The sequence below is a fragment of the Pteronotus mesoamericanus genome, unplaced genomic scaffold, assembly GCF_021234165.1.
Source record: "Pteronotus mesoamericanus isolate MK-2021 breed Mesoamerican mustached bat unplaced genomic scaffold, CSHL_Meso_final contig_181, whole genome shotgun sequence".
Taxonomy (NCBI): domain Eukaryota; kingdom Metazoa; phylum Chordata; class Mammalia; order Chiroptera; family Mormoopidae; genus Pteronotus; species Pteronotus mesoamericanus.
In genome coordinates this window covers 11,318,611-11,338,712 of record NW_026555077.1, presented here as the reverse complement: position 1 = coordinate 11,338,712, position 20,102 = coordinate 11,318,611, and the positions used below count along the sequence as shown (strand labels likewise).

The 20,102-nt window shown below is 33.3% G+C and overlaps 1 protein-coding gene across 2 annotated transcripts in view; it reads left to right on the top strand.

Annotated features, from left to right (window-relative positions):
* The window catches only part of SYDE2 (synapse defective Rho GTPase homolog 2), a 43,634-nt gene extending 27,558 nt beyond the window's left edge, over positions 1–16,076 (top strand). The window contains exons 5-8 of one of the 2 annotated variants that reach the window (XM_054566918.1): positions 6,419–6,600; positions 9,617–9,848; positions 14,085–14,132; positions 14,710–14,806. In XM_054566918.1, coding sequence (XP_054422893.1) covers positions 6,419–6,600; positions 9,617–9,848; positions 14,085–14,095 — 425 coding nt within the window. In that variant the 3' untranslated portion in view covers positions 14,096–14,132; positions 14,710–14,806. Of the gene's footprint in view, positions 1–6,418; positions 6,601–9,616; positions 9,849–14,084; positions 14,133–14,709 lie in introns of both variants that reach the window. The other variant, XM_054566917.1, reaches the window with a different exon arrangement.
* Positions 16,077–20,102: the final 4,026 nt, after the last annotated feature.

The following is a 20,102-nucleotide window of genomic DNA, read 5'->3' as shown; positions in this document are numbered from 1 at the left end:
CTTTGTCCTTGAATAAAGGTGAGTATGTGGTTTCATAATATCTGTTACAGAGAAGCTTCAAAGATGTAGTCAGAAACATTTCTTTATTATAATTGCCTGCATTTTCAAGTACATAAAAGTTTACTGTGTCGCACTAACTAAACATCATAAATTTCCTCCAGTCTCCCTTAAGTAGCTCCTATAGCATTAAAGATCATCATGACAGACTTATTATCTTAAGGTTTTTATGTCCCAAAAGTGTTTGAAAGGTATTAAGAAGGAAATACGACTTAAGATGTTCCTCTCCATCACTTAGTTTTTGGATAAGGCCATCTAGCTAATGCCTAGATTGATGAGTAGTTACATTTTATTTGTTACAACATATATAAATACCTCTTCTCTGTATCACTTTGTAACATCTTTTGATTATTTTTCCTATGAGCCCTTTGTCTGCTTAAAGAGACTTTTACTTCATTGAACATAATGTGCACTGAGCACACTTTAAGTGCTTAATATTTGTTAATAATAGTTCTCCATAATTTTCCATTAAATTATAGTTAAGCAAGTAATCTTGAACTTGGATTAATTTAAAATTCCATTTATATTAATGATCATTTAATATATTAATTATAAAAAGTATAATGATATTTTAAATGCATGGTTCACCGAGCTATAATGTTATCTCTTCTATAGATCATTTAGGTTTTAATTTAATATAATTGCATGATAGGACAAGTCTCAAACTACCAGGGCATATTGAGTTCTGTTAGAACTAACAAGTCTTGTTTTGTCCAGGAACATATGGAATCTTTTTTGTTTTTTAAATTGTGCTCTAGAGGGTTACTAGTCTTTTATTTAGCAGCTACAGAAAATTTTATTTCCACTAAATGTAACTCAGTTGTTTTCTTTACACAGAATATTGCTGTTCATTGTAGGTAGTTTTAGACTGCAAAACCAATGATGGTAGTAAAGATCACATGGTATAAGATAAGGAATGGGACTAAACAATTATTGCATGCCTACTATTTACAAAATGTTTTATCATTATCATCACTGTACATCTAACATGTACTGATTGCCACGAAATGCCAAGCACTTTATATATGTCATATATCTTCATTATGTCAAAGACGTTTGGTCGATATATCTCTTGGTTCCCCAATGCTATTTCCAGATTATTACCTTTCACTGTTGAATAGAAATTTATGCTGTGTTGAGGAATAAGGCTTCCTTGGGGCTCACGGCACATTCCTGCATCATCTTAGCCTTCCTTATTTAACATCATCTACAGAACTTTTGGGCCCTCCCATTTATTTAGTAAAGACTGTGATAATCTCACCTATTGTTATATTTCCAACCATAGTCTTGTTATCATCCTAAACTATTTTAACATACAAATGACCAATTTAGAATCCATTTGTTAAAAGATCATTCTTCCCCCATTAAATTGTTTTTGCACCTCATCAAGAATCAATTGAACATAAATGTGAGGGTTTATTTCTGGACTCTAAATTCTATTTCATTGATCTGTATGTCTGTCTTTATGCCATTACCACACTATTTTGATTACTGAAGCTTTGTAGTAAAGTTTGAAATTGGGAGGTTTTAGTCTTCTAGTGTTCTTTTTTTAAAGATTTTTTTGGGGGTATTTTTGGTTTCTTGCATTTCAATGTAAATTTTAGAATCAGCTTGTAAATTTCTGTGAAAAGCTACCTGGTTTTGCCTTGAATCTGTAATCAGTTTAGGAGTATTGCCACGTAAACAGTATTAAGTCTTCTGATCTATTAACATGGAACAGCTTTTCACTTATTTAGATCATCTTTAACTTTTTTCATAAAGGATTTTTAGTTTTCAGAGTACAAGTCTTTTGTACTGTTTGTTAAATTTATCTATAAGTAATTCTTTTTTTATTGTTATTCTATTATAGTTGTCCCAATTTCTCCCCCTTTGCCCTCGTCCACCCAGCCCACCCCCAATAAGTAATTCTTTTTGATGCCATTGTAAATGGAATTTTTTTTTGGACTGTTCATTTTTAGTGATAGAAATATTTAAAAAACCAGACCAATTTTTGCATATTTATCTTGTACTTTACTAAACTTGTATATTAGTTCTATTAGTTTTTTAGTGAATTCCTTAGTATTTGCTATATGAGGTTGTCATCGGCAAATAGTTTTGCTTCTATCTTTTTAAAATGAGTTCTTTTTATTTCTTTGTCTTCCCTTATTGCCTTGCTAGAACCTCCAATATAATATTGAGTAGCAGTGGCAAGAGTGAACATCCTTATCTTGTTCCTGGTTTTGAGAGAAAAGCACTCTTTAACTATTAGTTATGACATTAAATAGGCTTTTTATAGGTCCCCTTTATCAAGTCGAGAAAGCTCCTTTCTACTGAAATGATCATGTGGTTTTTGTCCTTTATTTTATTGATATGGTATATTCCATTAATTGGTATTCAGATGTTAAACCAACCTTGTATTCCTGAGATAAATCCCACTTGATCATAATGCATCCTTTTTTAAAAAAAAAAAATCTTGCTGGATTTAATATGTTAGTATTTTGTTGAGGAATTTTGTGTCTGTGTTCCTGAATATTGGTCTGTAGTTTTCTTCTGATGTCTTTGTTTGATTTTGGTGTCAGGGTAATACCAGCTTTATGGAATGAGTTGAGAAGTGTTCTTCTATTTTGGCGAAGAGTTTGTGAAGAAGTGGTGTTAATTCTTCTTTCAGTATTTGGTACTATTCATCAGTAAAACTATCTGGGTTTGGCTTTATTTTGTAGGAAGTTTTAAAATACTAATTCAGTATCTTGTCTGTTCAGGTCTTCTATTTCTTGCATAACTTTCAGTAGTTTATATCGCTCTCTGAGTTATACTTTCATCTGAATTATCTAATTTAATGGCATATAGCTGTTAATAGTATTAACTTAAAATTTTTTTTTATATCTGTGAGGTGGTAATGATTTTAGTTGTCTTCTCTCTTTTTTCCTTGGTCAGTGTAGTTGAAGGTTTGTCATTTATATTGATCTTTTTCAAAGAACCAATTTTTGGTTTTGTTTATTTTCTTTGTTGTTTTCTGTTATTTATTTCATTAATTTCTACTCTTGATCTTTATATTTTTCTACCTCCTCCATACTTCGAGTATAATATGTTCCTTTCTTTTTAGTTTCTTAAGGAAGAAACTGAAGCCATTGGTTTGATTAAGTTGATTGTGCACCAGAGAGTGTTCTATAGTATATACTGGGAACACAGGGGTCAAAAAGACAGAGAAGATTCCTGTTTTCATGGAGGCTACATTCTAGTGGTGGGGGGTGGAGGAGTACACGGAGGATGGAAGTGAACACAATAGACAAAGGAAGCTAATAATGAAAATATAATAGCTAATACTTACGTTTTCTTATTCTCATTCTCTCTCTCTCATTCTCTCTCATTCTCCAAGTGTCTATTTAATATCTTCTCACCCTCCTCAAATCTTATTTTACTCATATCTTTCTTAGTGATGACCTTGCCTTCTAACTTCACAGAAAAAATAGAAACCATCAGGTAGGAGCTTCCTCTACTTATGACTCAATGTGCTAACCTGCCTTCTTTTCCACTGTCCTTTCTGCAACATTATGGAAATGATCTTCCTCAAATTTTGGACTAATTTTAATTCTTTCATGTGTTCTCAGGAGTCTTTTCTTCCTTTCTCTTTGGGGGCTTTGCTCAATTGATTATATTCCTCTTTCCTGGACCTTAAAAACCATTTTAATATCTTCTTTACATTAGCATTTAAATGTTAAAATCTCTCCCATCTTTAAAAAAAGAAGTCCTACTTTGATCCTACTTCACCCCTGCTCTTTCTGCTCCTCTGTGGTTATCACCTTCTCTCAAAGCCAAATTTCTGGAGCAGGCTGCCTATCTTTTTTCTCATTCTCTATTTCCTTAACGTCCATTTACTTCCTAACTGACTTCAACTTGACTTCTGGGTCCTTTATTCTACTGAAACTATCCCTACCAAGGTTGCTGATTTCCTTCTCTGGTAGACATTTTTTGGTCCTTGTTTTAAGTTACCTTGTTGTTTCTTATCCCTATTTACAAAACCATGCCGCTTTAGAACCACAACAGGAATTTGTTAAAAATACGGGACATGAGCCCTGACGCCTGGAGATTCTGATTTAGTAGAGCTGACATGGGGCTCTGGAATCTATTGTTATAAAGTTCCTGAGGTTATTTCACTGTACAGTCAAGTTTTAGAAATACTGTTCCCCATAGTATTTAACACAGTTCTTATCTAACCTAACTATTGTTGGGTATCTATTGATGCTGTAGACTCTTTCCTGAAACATTCTCTCCTTGGCTTCCTTAGCAGCATGTTTTCCAGTCTCCCTCCACTCCCCTCTCCACCTCTTCTTACCACTAATTCTTCTTTAGCCATTATACTTTAGTCACCTTTGGAAGATGTTCTTCCTGACAACCCATTAGGAGCCTTCTTCAGGGTCCTCTCTTTTTTTAAAGACCTTATTTATTTTTAGGAAGATGCTCTTCCTGACAACCCATTAAGAGCCTTCTTCAGGGTCTTCTCTTTTTTTCAAGACCTTATTTATTTATTTTTAGGAAGAGAGGAAGGGAGGGAGAAAGAGGAGAGAAACATCGATGTGAGGAGAAACATTGATCAGTTGCCTTTCATACATGCCCCGACTGGGACTGAATCTGCAACCCAAGCATGTGCCCCGACTGGGAATCGAACCGGTAGCCTTTGGCTTTGCAGAATGACCCCCAGCCAACTGACCCACACTGGTCGTGGCCAGGGTCTTCTCTTATCACTAGGCCTTCTTATATCACTCAATATACCTCCCTGATAGCCTCAGTCATTCTCAGGTTTCCAGTTACCATCTTTAGTTGATCATTATCAGATCTGTGTCTCTAGCTGTCTCTTTCTGGAGCCTCAGATTTTTATGTCCAGCAGCTTTGAATGTTTCATAGATACCTTAAGCTTAATATGTTGAAAATAAAACTCCTTTCTATCCCATAAAACTTAGTTTTCCTCCTTTTTCCCCTGTTTCAAATAATGGCACTACTATTCACCGAGACACTGCAGTCCCAAACCTAGGAAACAGGCTTACTCCTTCTTTTCCAAAATTTGCAATTTTTCAAAATTACAAATGCATTTTTTTGCTTAGCAGTCCTGTTTTGGGAATTATTCTACAAATACTACACAAAGTAATGATGTGCAAGGTTATTCACTGTAGTATGCTTTAGAATAACAAAAAATTAGAAACAACCCAGGTGTCTATCTGTAGGAATTGACTATGGGGCATCCATGCATTGAAATAATATGATGTGGCTGTAAAATTTTTGAGGAAGCTATGTACTAAAAAGATCTCAAGCATCTGATGGTGAATAAAAAAGCAAGTAACAAAACCGGACATATATGCTATCTTTTGTGTAAAAAAGAGGAGTGTAGTAATATCTAATTTATATTTTATCATATATGGTAATATATTTATATTTTAATGAAACTGGAAGGATGCATAAAAAACTAATGAAACATGTTATTATTAAAGTTTTAAAAAGTATCAGATGGGGACCTTTCTATATGGTCATGTTTAAGTTCAAACTGAGCTTTCAAACTAAGTTCCAAGCTCAGAGCATGTTCTGAATCAATATTGTCTAAACTTAGGTTTTTGGTGTCAGAAACATCTCCTATTTTTCCTTGTGATCACATTCTGGTCTTTGACTAAAAGCTTACCTACCTTGCTTATATATAACAACCATTTCCTCTACTACAGGTGATATCTCTCAGTTCATAACCATTTGATGTGTCCAAAATTAACTTCTTTCCTATTATAGTGACAAGTTGGATGTTTCCTGTTCTTGGCTTTTGGTTTTGTTTATTTGGTTTTAGGACTGTTTTTTCTCTTCCATACTATAGTGTTAGAGATAACCCAACCATCCACTACATATGTGTAAGACATCTATCCTATGTTAAAGAGAAAATATATGGCTCACTTTTTTGCCAAGGCTTTGGACATTGGTACTCCTTTACTATCAAAAGTTTAGAAATTCAAAATTCATATAATTGGAATAATTTACAAAATGCTCTGTTTTCTTAACTTTTACATGCACATAGAGGAGCTTTTTATGAGGGGGCAGGATCAATAGGGTATATGTATCAAAACTGACTTATTTTATGAGCAACAAGTCTAATACGTATGATAATTAGATATTATATGTGTGCACTTCTAGCATGCTTTCAAGACTAAAAGTCAATTGATGAGGCACTTAATAAGAATACAAAATGCTAGTGTTTTGTTATAATACATTTTTAAATAATTCCTTTTATTATTTTTAGAATGTTAAAAGTTGGCTGTAATAATACCTAAATTAAAAAAAAATCACCAGTTTTTATATTTCACTTTGAAGACCAGTCACTAATTGTCTCTGGTTTGTTTGTTTTCTAAAGGTGTTCTTAAGGATTATTTAAGAGAACTTCCTTCTCCTCTGATAACAAAGCAGCTTTATGAGGCTGTATTAGATACAATGGCAAAAAATCCCTTGAAAATGTCATCAAATGGTTGTGAGAATGATCCAAGTGACTCCAAGTACACTGTTGACCTGCTGGATTGTCTGCCTGATGTTGAGAAGGTAAATGTAATTGGTGTACATTTTTCCTGAAAGCCAGCTAATGAACTATATACTTAGCTCCAGAGCTACTGTTAACTTTTTTTTAGCTATTTTGACATTTGTGACACTCTTGAGTTTTAGCTCTGCCTTTACTAATGGCTTCTTAAACAGCATAAATCTAGAAACTGCCCCTTAAACAGAATAAATTTAAGAAAAAAAATTTATCTTTTCCGTGCTATTTTAACCTAGGCATAAATACTCTCATAAATTTTTAAAAAGCATTGTTATCTTATTATTACAGTAATTTGTTATAGAATAATTGGGAATATATAGAAAAGAAGAATGGAAAATTACAATAATCAAAACCCAAAGGCAACTATAATTAATATTTTGGTTTATTTCTGTTTAGTATTTTAAAAATATGGCAACTGTTTGGATGTACATGGCTTAGCCTCAAAGCTTAAGCAACCCCCAGCACCATTTCCTTCCTGCTTGCCTTTCCCATTTATCCCCTCCCCACAATCTAAATCTTGAGACCAGTATCTTTAGGTATGCCTGCAGGAGAGAGAGAAGGATGGCTGGGTGTGCAGAAACAGTCCTAACCTACCTTTAGCTGTTGTTTCTTAGAACAAAAGGAAAAATAAGGGGAACACATGGGTTTGGGCTTGTCTAGGTAAAGTTGGCTGCCCAGATTTCTTATGTGAGGGCAGAATGGTCAAGAGTTAGTGGGTAAAAAATGTTAAGCCCAATAGCTTTGTTCACTTGTTTACTGTTGTTTTCTGATTGCCCTGTGCTCTGTCCAGTTAGATTAGCAATTACTACTCCTTTTGGTGGGAGGAGGGGAATAGCTATAAAGAGGTGAGCAGGTGCAGAAGGGTAGCGTGAAGAGGTAGAAATGTTCCCTCCCCAATACAAAGTGTAATTGTAAGCGTCATTATACATGTAAGTGAAGAAATATGTGTCAGGGAATTTAAATCACTTGACCAAGGCTAGACAACTTTTATGAGTGTAATAATCTGTCACATGAATTTAGGTCTTTCTGACCCTAAACCTCTCGCTATTAACATCCTTTCTGAAAAAGCTGCATAATATTCCATTGAGTGGATTTGATATAATATATCACCATTCTCTTTTGTATAATATTTAGGTTTTGAACCTATTTGTATATTTCATTTGCAGATTTTTTTCCAGCTAGAATTATTTATATGAGAATATCAGTGGAGTTGCGATTTAAATAATGTGAACATTTTATGGCTCTTAATACATGTTTTTACATTACTTTTCAAAAGGGACAAAAGAGTTACTTTTTTTAGCTCATCTTATTTAATAGACAAAATAGATTTCTTATTTTAAGTTATATTTTTTGTTTTTTTCTATTGAGATTGAACCTAATATTTTTTAAAACTTTTTTTTCAGATTTAATTTATTTTTACAGAAAGGGGAAGGGAAGGAGAAAGAGAGGGAGAGAAATATCGATGTATGAGAGATACATTGATTGGTTGCCTCTTGCACGCCCCCAACTGGGGACCTGGCCCCTCAGTTCAGGCATATGCGCTCACTGGGAATCAAACTGGCAACCTTCAGGGCATTCAATCCACTGAGCCACACCAGCCAGGGCTGAAACTAATTTTTAACCAGTTGTGCGTGCGTGTGTATGTGTGAGACAGATTTTTATTTCAAAATATACATTTATATTCTTTTTTAGCTTTTATTTTCTCTTACTTCCTTCCCTTCACAGCCAAACACAGAAAGAACATTTATTCCAGCTCTCATTATTTCTTTACCGCCCATTTATTACTCAAAACATTGTAACCTGGGTTCCTACTCCATCTCTCTGGACTTGTTCTTGCCAAGGTTACTAATGACCTTCTAATCACCAAATCCAAGTGTCACTTTTAGCTCCAGAAATATGTCATTGTATTTTTTTCTTATAACTTTTTAAAATCACAGTTTTAGTTGGAATTCATTTCTTTAGTACATTGATGAATAAGAAATTATGCACTCATTTTATTTGTTAAATGATTGGTTATTTGCCACTACTGAAAAAAAAATCATTCCATTTCATAATTGCTTAAACCTAAATAATCATGCCACTTCTTGAGCAAATTCACCTTACTAGTTCCTTTAAAGATTAAAAAATGTTTTTTCCTATAAATTTGCTTTAATTTCTAACTATACTGCTTTTCCCTTTTCCATGGTTTGTCTCCTTAAAATATTGATTAATTAAGAAGCCCATTGGTCTTTTTCCTAATGTTGATCACAATAGAACCTGGCTACATTCTAAAATGTTTAGTTTCCTAGATTTAAGGGTGGAAGTACCCTGCTTTTGATTACAGGGTTTATCTATACTTAAAAATGAACTCTTACCCTAATCTTCTTACTGTGACAGCCTTTTTGCTAGTGTCATTTTAGAAGAGGGAAGAGAGGGAAATGTTGATGGTATGTTTACCTAGGGATTGCAGCTGAAATTTGGAATGCATTCATGAACATTTTATAAAGACTATATATTTTAACCACTTAATGAATCAAATTATGTTGTTGGAACCTAAGGGTACAATGTAACATTTCTACAATAAAATATGTTTCAAATTCCAAACATCCAACTTGTAAGCAAATCTTTTGAAATAACCTTTTATTTATTTTTATTTGGGGGGAGGTTCTATTTTTTAAATTTTTAAATTAAATCTATTGGAGTGACATTGGTTAATAAAATTACATAGGTTTCAAGTGTACAATTCTGTGATACATCATCTGTATATTGCATTTGTGTGTCCACCACCCAAAGTCAAATCCCCTTTTGTCACTGTGTATTTGACCCCCTTTATCCTTCACTACCTTTTCTTGCCCCCTTAGCCCTCTGGTAACCACCATACTGTTGCTGTCTGTGTCTGTTAGTTTTTGTTTATTTGTTTGTCTTGCTTGTTCATGAAATAACCTTTTAAAAGCAACAGGATACCTACCTATATTTTTTGCTATAAATTGTGCCCTTGAATTTTCCCTTATATAATTATATTAAGTGATATTTAATTTAATTTAGGCAACCCTAAAGATGTTGTTGGATCATTTGAAATTGGTGGCTTCTTACCACGAAGTGAATAAGATGACATGCCAGAATTTGGCCGTGTGCTTTGGACCAGTATTATTAAGTCAGAGGCAAGAGACTTCCAACCATAACAACAGAGTCTTTACTGATTCAGAAGAACTTGCAAGTGCTTTGGATTTTAAGAAACATATTGAAGTTCTTCATTACTTACTTCAACTTTGGCCAGGTAAATGATTCTATGGGAATATTTTTTTCTTTCAGTGATAGGATATTTGAATATGCTAATCATTAAATATGCCCATCTGTGATTGAAGAAAATCTTTTCTAGACTTTGCTTTATGATACCTGCCCTATAGGTTTCTCCATTTAAATTTTCTGTTTTTGCAGATGTTATTGACATATAGATCAGTGTACACATTTTGGGTTTGGTCAGATCTGGATTTGAATCTGGTTGTTTCATTGATTAGCAGTCTGACCTTGGGCAACTTCCTTAACACCTTAGGGCCTCAGTAGCACCGTTTGTCATATGGATTTAGTATGTTTGTAGAATTTTTAGGAGGATTGAGTAAAAAATTATGTATGTAGGGTGCTCAGCACAGTTCTTGGCACATAATAGGTACTCAAGAAATGTTAATTTATTTTTCCCCTTAAATCAGTTCTTCTTTCTGACATCTTTATTGTTTTTATGGTCATTCTTCTTCAAATTACCCAGGCTTGGATTGACAGTTATCTCTGATCTTTTTATCTTTCTTATCCATCCCTTGTAGCAGACAATAACAAAAGGCTGTCAGTTATTGTCTACGTATATCTTTTATATAGTTTCAGAGCTAAAAGAAATATGTATTTAATTAGATGTTCCATAAAGGGTCCTGTATTTAAGTTCTGAAATTTTCTTATCCTGAAGTAACCCCCCTGCTCCCTCCCCAAGCACTGCATAGTATTGTACTTAGATGCCCAGTGGAATGCATGGTGGTATCGGCCCTGGAGTCAGCTTTGGATTCACATCTGGACTGTGGCTCTCACCAGCAGTGTGGGCTCAGGCAAATCCTTTAGTTTCCCTAAATCTCAGTTGGCTTTTCTGTGAATAGTGCCTTCCTCAGCATTGTTGTGGAAGTTGAGATAAAGCATATAAGGCAATGAAGAGAGGGTTTGGCATAAAGTTAGCTCTCAGTAAATGTGCTCTGTTACTCTTTTTTGACCTATATAAGAAGGAGAGAATAAAGTATAAAGGAATGCCCAATTTAGTCTTTTAAAATAAATATTTTTAAAAGGGAATTAAAATTTAAGCTAATAAAATTTTTCAACTTTTAAATTTGGAAAGTAAAAGTATTGCTTTATTTTAAACATTGACTTAAAATCATTTCTAATTGATATTTTAACTGAATTAATATGTATTATTAATTATTTTAAAATTTTGAATCAAGATTCTTGGTATATTTGGTCCTCTTTCTGCATTTGGTGTCCAACATAAGAAATCTCTCAGGTTAAAATTTTAAATGTTTTTCCTAGCTTATCCTAAAACTGCTTTAATTCTAATAAACATCAGGAACTGGGAGAAGAGTTGTCTTATCATTTTAACCACAAATGAAAACTTGCTTGCCTGGAGATATCATTAAGTTTAACAACAGTACAGGAGTCCTTTATCATTAATCCTGTACCAGGGGTTCTTGTCACTTCATTTTTTTGTAATAGCCACCTTAGTTTTGGGTGTAGAAGCAAAAATTAAATTATATCCTTTGTTATAGAAAAAGCATGTTTAGGTTTCAGATTCACTGTATTTCAATGATAGCCTTAAAACAACTGACTCTTGGTGTATTAATCTTGGTGTAATTATTCCAAAGATACGTGTTGTTGGATTTAACAAAAACTGCCGCTTTTTCTGTAATCTTTTATCTATCTTCAGTTATACTTCCTCAGACAAAGGACAGAACAGGGCAGAAAGATAAGAGAAAACAGAAATTGGTTGAAATTAGTTTTGCCCTCTAAATCATTTGCTTTTGGAGTCAAGAAAAGGCAGAAATCAAGTAAATGTAAGGCAGTTACTGAGCCTGAGAAAATTGAGGTGATGGTAGTGAAGGGGCCATACCATACCAACCTGGTGAATGCCCATCTAATGCATTCAACAGAAGGTTTTGGCTCTCCTTGCTATGCATATCTTACTTATTTTTCTTTTTGGAATTTCGCCCCATTGCAGAGGTAAAAAGAGTTGGTTCCATCCTTTCTTTTTGCTTTCTTAGCTTATTGTTTTGTGTTATTTTTTGTTTTATCATTTTGGGTAAGGTTATAACTGGTTTTGAGTTTTCCGTTTGATAAATTTTGTCTTCAAAGTGATCGGTTAGAACTCCAGCCTGTTTACATTGGAAGGTAAAATCACCCTGCCAATGGTTTTTGAGATTTTCATCTACTAAAGCCCTAATGTTCTTTGGAAGCAGCTTCACGGTCAGACTGGTAATATATTAGGGAACAAAATGAAGACCCACTTCCCTTTTGACCAAAACAGTCTTATTTTCATTTTTTTTTTAATGTAGTAGATTTTTACAAAATTGTTGCTTTTAAAAAATAAGTTTGCTGTTTTAAGAAGAGTATTGAAAATTACATAGGCCACCCTTTCACTTTTCAGATAGCTTTAGAGAGAGTGTAACTAGACCAGCTGTTTGCTCTGTCACACTTTCAGTGATGAGGAGATTTGGGGCAGGATTTTTGGAAAAGCTGTTGATTTTTTCATAATTCTTTTTGTTTAATTTTTCCACTAGACAAAGCTTCAGAAGGGCAGGGATTTATATTCCCAACTCTTAACAGAATGCTTAGCACTTCCAGCCAATATATCCTGTTAAATAAGGCAATTATACTGTAGATAAAAGGCTAGTAAAGTGGTGATTAAAGATATTAACATATTGGTAGAAAACACGATAAGAAAATTAAATTTCTTAATACCTGTCATTATATTTTGAAACTTTTCCAGCCACCATATAGACTGCATTTTTAATTTTATTCTGTTGAAGGTAGGTAGTCAGCAGTGCTGGGAGAACTAGAACTTTTTTTTGTAGTGGTTAAAATTAGACATTTTCTGCCGTGGTTAGGTAGCTCATTTGATTGGAATGTTGTCCCAACACACCAAAGGTTGTGGGTTTGATTCCCACAATATTTAGGTTGCAGGTTCAATCCTCAGTTGGGGTACATGTGGGAGGGGGATCGATGCTTCTCTCTCTCCTCTGTGTCTAAAGTCCTTGGGTGAGAATTTTTTTAAAAAGCCATTTTCTCTGCATTATCAATAGGAAACCATTCCACCATCAGTAGTTTAAAAAGCCAGTGAGATTGATTTTTTTCAGAAATTGAATTTTTAGTTGAAAAGATAAAAATATCATTATAATCAGTTTCTTAAATATTTTCCAAGAAAATACACAAAAATGATGTTTGAATAAAGACTTGGTTAAACAACTTAGTAAAATATATCTGGGTTTTGCAGGTGAATATCAGGAAATGCAGGTGCAGTAACACCAGCTCAAACACAAGAGTTAAAAATGTTTCAGTGTGATTGGATCACAGACTAGATGACCTCAGGGTTAGCAGTAGTGTGTTGGCAAAAACAAGGGCTATGACACTTATTCACTAGGAACAGAAAGAACACAGGAAATGAAGAGAGAAAAGCAGGGAGACTTAGTGGAGATAAGAAGCTAGAGGAGAAAAAGGAATATGAATAATTAAACAGTGGAAAAATTTAGATATCCATTCTGCAATTATATCAGTTATGGGTATAGGACATTCTTTATTAATACTGTTATTAAAGATCAATTTGAAGAAATACCAGACCTTTATTTTCTAGAAATTTTAAATGAAGAGCTTTTATCTATTCATAATATATAATAATTATCATAAAAATGTAGATAAACTTAAATGTTAAAAACACCTATACACAATTGTCAAGTATTTTAATGAAATCTAAGTAAAAAATTATGTGATTTTTGAAAAATGCTATGATATCACTAAGTCTGGAAAACTAGAACCATATGCAATACATGTTTGTACTATTTTTTAGTTATTTTATTTTGCACAATAGAAAACAAGTATTCAGTATATGTTGAAGAGTGTCAAGTTGCTATGTTATCACTGATGATATGTTCCCTTTATCTTAGAGAAGGGAAGTATAAATGGAGAGGTATTTATTAATGGAGAATAAATAAGCAGAAAGGGAGAGGTATTATGGAGAGGTTTTTAATAGCTAGGCCTGAATATTTAAATTGTTTGTTTTATATACAGAAGAATCTTAGGACAAATGTTCAGTATACACAAAACTAAATGTTGAAGCCGTGGTTTGTTATGAAATAAGGTGTGTTTTTGGTAGTCTGTATAGTCAGCACAATGCATACCCTTAGAAGAAATTCGTCTTAATATGAAGAGTGTTGTTTTAAATTGTTAGATACCTAATTGGAATGAGAAAATAAAATATCTGTACTATTTTCAGGCAATAAATGAAGACTATAAGTAGCTAATGCTGTATAATCAAACTCAGGTAACATGTGGTCAAGTCTAGTATGTATTTGTGCATTTTATCAAAGTGAAATTTGGGCTGCTTGGTAAAGTAAATCATTACACTGCCGCTAATAGAATTGCAAAAAATCACAAAGGTCAGAACTTTTAGTGGCACTTTAGATGCCTTTGCCTCATTTAGATATTTGCCGAAAAAGGAACTTTTTGTTTTGTTTTGTTTTGTTTTGTTTTGTTTGTATATCAACATGCCTTGCCTGCTTTTTGCTGTAGCTTTTAATTTAGAAGAAGCTACCACCTTAACTACTGTTTGAATTATGGGTAGATAATAATTAACAGAAGTTAATCAACATTAGAAATTTGATTTGTTTGGAGATGTTATGATATAGCATGAATTAGCACCACTGTATATTCTATTAGCTTCTGTCCCTAATCTTGATTATGTCTGGTCATAGAAAAATAATTATGGAATGCTTTCTTTGATAGTGTGCATGTTTTTGTTTTAATGCATGTTTGTAGTTATTAAATGCCTTATCCTTAGCCCTGTTTTTTAAAGGCCAGTTGGATTACCATCACTAAAGCCAATTTATTGTTTTTTCTAGTGCAACGTTTAACTGTCAAAGAATCAACAACAGAGCAGAAATCTTCTCTGAATTATTTGAGGAAGAAGAAGGAACGGCCTTACTTGTTAAATTTGAGTGATACTAACTCATCGAGAATACTCAGGCCACGGCAAACCAGGTTGGACAGTCCACTTAGCAATCGTTATGCAGGAGACTGGAGCAGCTGTGGAGAAAACTACTTTTTAAGTACAAAGGAAAATTTAAATGATGTGGATTATGATGACGTCCCTTCAGAAGATGGAGAAAATTGCAGCAAAATGTATAGACCTGATATAATGATTAAGCAGCCAATTCCCTTGTCCAAAGAGTGCACATTTCAGACATATTTGACAATGCAGACAATTGAGTCTACAGTGGACCGAAAAGTCAATCTCAAAGATCTACAAGAAAGTATTGATACATTGATTGGAAATCTGGAGCGTGAGCTCAACAAAAACAAGCTTAGTATGAGTGTTTGAGATTAAGAGTTTTTATAAAATATTTTAAAGTTTCGAATCATTCTCACAGTGATTTTTTTTTATTCTTGAAGCCTTCAATTAATTTCTAATAAGTTAATTTGATTCGATTAAAAACACTGTTCACTAATATAACTTCTGCTTATCTCATTAGATAACTTTACTTTGGGTAAAAATAACTTAGACGTCTTGGATATATTTTAATAAATCTTGCCAATTCTGTGGAGATAACTTTAAGTGCACTTACAGGGATCAGATAAGTTATTAGCCCCTCAAGATTTTTGTATTTATAGGAACTGCTCCTCTGTAGCTGAAACAGATGTTCCTTTTGGAGGAACATCGCAGCTGCTTGGTTGGATTTGCAATATGAGTCCATGTGCACAGCGACATCCTTTGATCACATTTCATTTGCAATGCAAATGCTGCTATAAGAAAACCTTTTTATAAATGAAAGTAAAATTATACAAATATTAATGTATTCTGTATTAACAGTCAGTAATTATTTAAGCTTATAAAAATTAAATATTTTTATAACCCTGAAATATGTATATGTTTATAAATGCATATATGTGTAGGTATTAGAATGGGGGGAAGGGATCGATTGCAAAATCACATGTATCTTTAAAATATACATGTCAAGAGGCCAAAATCATTAGCTTAAAAATGTCTTTTTCAGGGAAAGAACATTTAAGTTAAAGGAGGAGTTGCATAGAAACACACAAACCAAAACATTAGACACATCTGAATAGAAATAATAGACTTTTTTTTTTTGATTTACAGAGAGTCCCAATATCCCCAGTGAGAAGCCATCTTTTAAATTGAAATTTTCTAATTTAAAGGATTAAGTGCCCAGATTTCTGTACTGGTGACTTAGATTATAAAGTCTTCACCTGTTCTATAAAGTTTTCTTTTTTTCTTTTTTTTAAAAGTAATTATAGATAAAATGTATCTATTTGTAGTAGAGCATTTATCACATTGACTTTATAATTATCCTCATTTGTTTCTAAAGAAACCTTGCCAGCATACTATATGTTACTGATTTTTAAGAATTAACTTATTTTGGCTAAGTATACCTACAGGGTAGTCATGGCAAGCACAACAGTGTTTGAAAATGTACAGTTAGAAGCCTTGTTAAATTAAATTGGAATGTATTTTTTAAATTTTTATACCTACAGGATGTATAATTTTAAAACTATAAATAAAATTTGAATTACCAACTTAAAGATGTAGAAACCATTAAAAAACCTGACTTATTGATGTTTTTCTAACTATTAAAAGTATTTAACTATTTCTATGCAATATACATTGGTAAACAACACATTTTTATTTAATTTGAATACTCAATTGTTTAAAAAAATCAGATAAATGACTATTTTTATGTGAACTTTTCTGTTTTTTAGCTTTGTATAACAATTCAGAAGACTACCGAAAGAATATGTGACAGGTATATATATTGAGCAAACAATCAAAAGAAACGTACTTTAATTTGTAGGAAGACTGTCTCAGTCTTCTTCCTTTTGTTTGCTATTCATGTATATTGTATGAATTGATTAAGTTGTCCCAGAAATGTACAGTTTTATTAAAATATTATAACCTTGGTGTCATGGTATTATCATAATGATTTTAAGGATCACTTATTTTAATGCCATTCTTTTAAAACAAATGTGTTCAAGTTTGGGGCCATTAATATGTTATCCATAAATATATGAGATAACTTTTTTGTCAAAAATTGAATTTTTCAGAATCTGATATACTTTAAGGGGCACATTTATTTTATTATTATTATTATTATTATTTAAAAATATTTATTCACTTCTAGAGAGAGGGTGAGGGAGGAAGAAAGGAAGAGAAACATCTTTGTGCGAGAGAAACAGCAATTGGTTGCCTCTCACATGCCCCCAACGGGGGACCTGGCCTGCAACCCAGGCATGTGCCCTGACTGGGAATCAAACTGGCTACCTTTTGGTTTGCAGGCTGGTCCTCAACCCACTGAGCCACACCAGCCAGGGCATGTTATAGTATTTTGGATGGGAATAGTTTTAAAGTTAATCTCTGCCATTTTAAATGGATAATACTAAACATTTTTTATTGTCTGAATCACCAAGTCATAACTATAAACATAAACCTCTTTAGTCGACTCTTACTATGTTCAGTAGTGCTCAATAAGTTTATACTTTATTTTAAATGGCCTTTTAACTGAAATCTTTTTTGGGTTTTTATACTTGCTTTTCATAATCTCTTGAGATCTTCCTACAGTGTTAGATTGTCAACTGTCATTCCTTTCAAAACCTGCCAGCCCTAATGTTTTTTAGGATTAAAAGCAATTGAATTTCAGCTCATGTACCTGAATAAAAATTTTAAATAATTCAGGTGGATAAAAAATAAAAAGTGAAAGTATTTCTCCCTGACATCTACACCAATTGCACTTTTCACAATTAACAACCACTTTTTAAAAAAAGTTAAATTTATTCAAGTAACATTGGTTAATAACATATAAATTTCAGATGTACAACTTTTTTATTCCTCAAGTACTACCTCCATCACTTGAGAGTTATTGCTGCTGTTCCTTGATTTGTCATTTAAGCAGTATCTGCTGATTAAGCAGTTTATCTCACTTTATTTCTCTTCTCCATTTTGTTTTTAGTTCTTTTGGTTTCCTCTATAACTTTAGTAATGTTTGTTTCTTGATTCATCAGTTTTCAGTATATCTCTTGACTCCATACAATTGTGCAAATGACCAACCGTGCACTTTCTTTCCAACTCATTACTGCTCTTTACCCCCTAACTTCTCTAAGTTATACTGTTAGTTTATATAATCAATGTTAATAGGTGCATATTATTTTGGGGAGCTATAATTGACTTTGGTTTTTCCTTTATATATTGATTCTAAAAACTGCAAAGCAATAACTAGCCGCTATGTGCTAGATTATGTAAAAGTATTCACAGATAAACCAAGTGATTTTGTTTCCTACATATCCAATCTGATTTCCTAAAGTGTATGCTGAATATTCTATGCTAAAGGTCAAATGGATTACTTTATCTTATAGCCATCAATTTCTCTAAATCATACTACATGTTATTTCCTTCATAATTGGGACATGGTTTATGCAGATTTTTATTTTTTCCTGGAGTAATTGCTTTTGTTTGGTGGGGGGTGGGGTGGGCAGAAGAAAAATGCTTTCTTTGCTATAACACTTCTTTTATCATACTATTAAATCACCAAATTTCTTCAGAGTGCTTTTATTTCTCATCCTGGGACTCTGGAAGTATATTCTTGCCTTTATTTATTTTACCTTGACAGAAGAAAAATTGCTTCTTCATTATAACCTTGAGATCATTTTAAGCTTTTTAATCAACTCTCATATGTGTATCATCCTGGAATTTTTTTTTTTTGCATGCGTATGTTCTAGTTTTTTGGTGGTTGTTTTTTATATCTCTTTGTATCCCATTCTTTCTTGATTTTTAAAATTTTTGTTCGCTGAAGTATATTTATAAGTACTACCCCCCACCCAAACACACACAAAAAGGGTTAACGGGAGAGGAGCTTGGAGTCCTTGAGTGACTGAAAGGCCTTTATTTCTTCTCCTTCTTTCATTCCAATTGGACCTGTGGCTCTAGGTTCAAGTTCATTTTCCTTGATGATATTCCTTAGAACCTTGATGATATTTCTTTGTTATCTTTTAGCGTCCAGTTTTGCAGTGATCTAGGCAAAAAATACGGTAATTCTGACCAAGTAAGGAACAATAGATGTGATGAGAAATGGTTGTATTCTGGATATATTTTGGATGCAGGAGCCAAAAGAGTCTGCCAGTGGACTCTCGCAGTGGACTGCGAGAGGAAAGAGTAGGGTCTATGCAACTGAAGGATGAAGTTACCTTCAAATGAGATTGAGATGACTCTGCTGTATTTTTAAAAGAGCTTAAAATGGATATTGCTATTATTAATATGGTAGTTACCAAAATGTCCTGTGAGCCAAAAGTACTAATGCTTCTGTGCCTGCTTGTGATGCCCTCAGAGTCACTGCAAGAATAAGAAAGCAAGAGGACTTCACATATATATCTAAGCTAAGTCTCACATCGTATCTGCCTGGAGAAGTTCAGATTGTGTAGCTTCATATTAGGGACCCTAAAGAAACAGGTTTGGGTAGTGATAGGATTCCTGAAAAGGGTTTAGTTTCCAAACCACAGAATGACTTGGAGTCTTAAGATTTTATAATTTAAAACCATCAAGTTTTACGCTCTTGGGCAGTGATAACATTGTAGCATGTTTAATAATAACAAGTATTTATTGGAATCTTTTGGACCCAAGGACTTCGGTACAAAGAGGAATACCCTCTTCCTCTTTTCCCTGCCCAATGTTCCTGTTGACTTTAGTAAGGCTCATCTTCGATACACATTGAAATTCCAGAAATCAGAGTTCTTTATCACATGCTCGCTCAGCCAAAACTGGCTAACTCAGGCAGAAATTGAATTTACTAAAAAATACTGTATCAGAGGGAAGGCTGTTTTAGGGTGCTAAAAATGTTTTATATTTTGATCTAGGCAGAAGTTTCACAGGTGTTTATATACCAAGTTGCACATTTAAGGTTTATGTCCTTTATATATATAAATACTTAATTGAATTTATTGGGATGACATTGGTTGATAAAATTATACAGGTTTCAGGTATACAATTCTACAATACGTGTTCTTGATATATTTTTAAGTAAATTTTTAAATGGGAAAGCTGGAGCCCTAGCTGGTGTGCTTCAGTGGATTGAGTGCCAGCCTGCAAATCAGAGGGTCACTGGTTCAATTCCCAGTCAGGGCACATGCCTGGGTTGTGGGCCAGGTCCCCAGTAGGGGGCATGCAAGAGGCAACCACACATTGATGTTTCCCTCTTTCCCTCCCTTCCCCTCTCTCTAAAACAAAATAAAA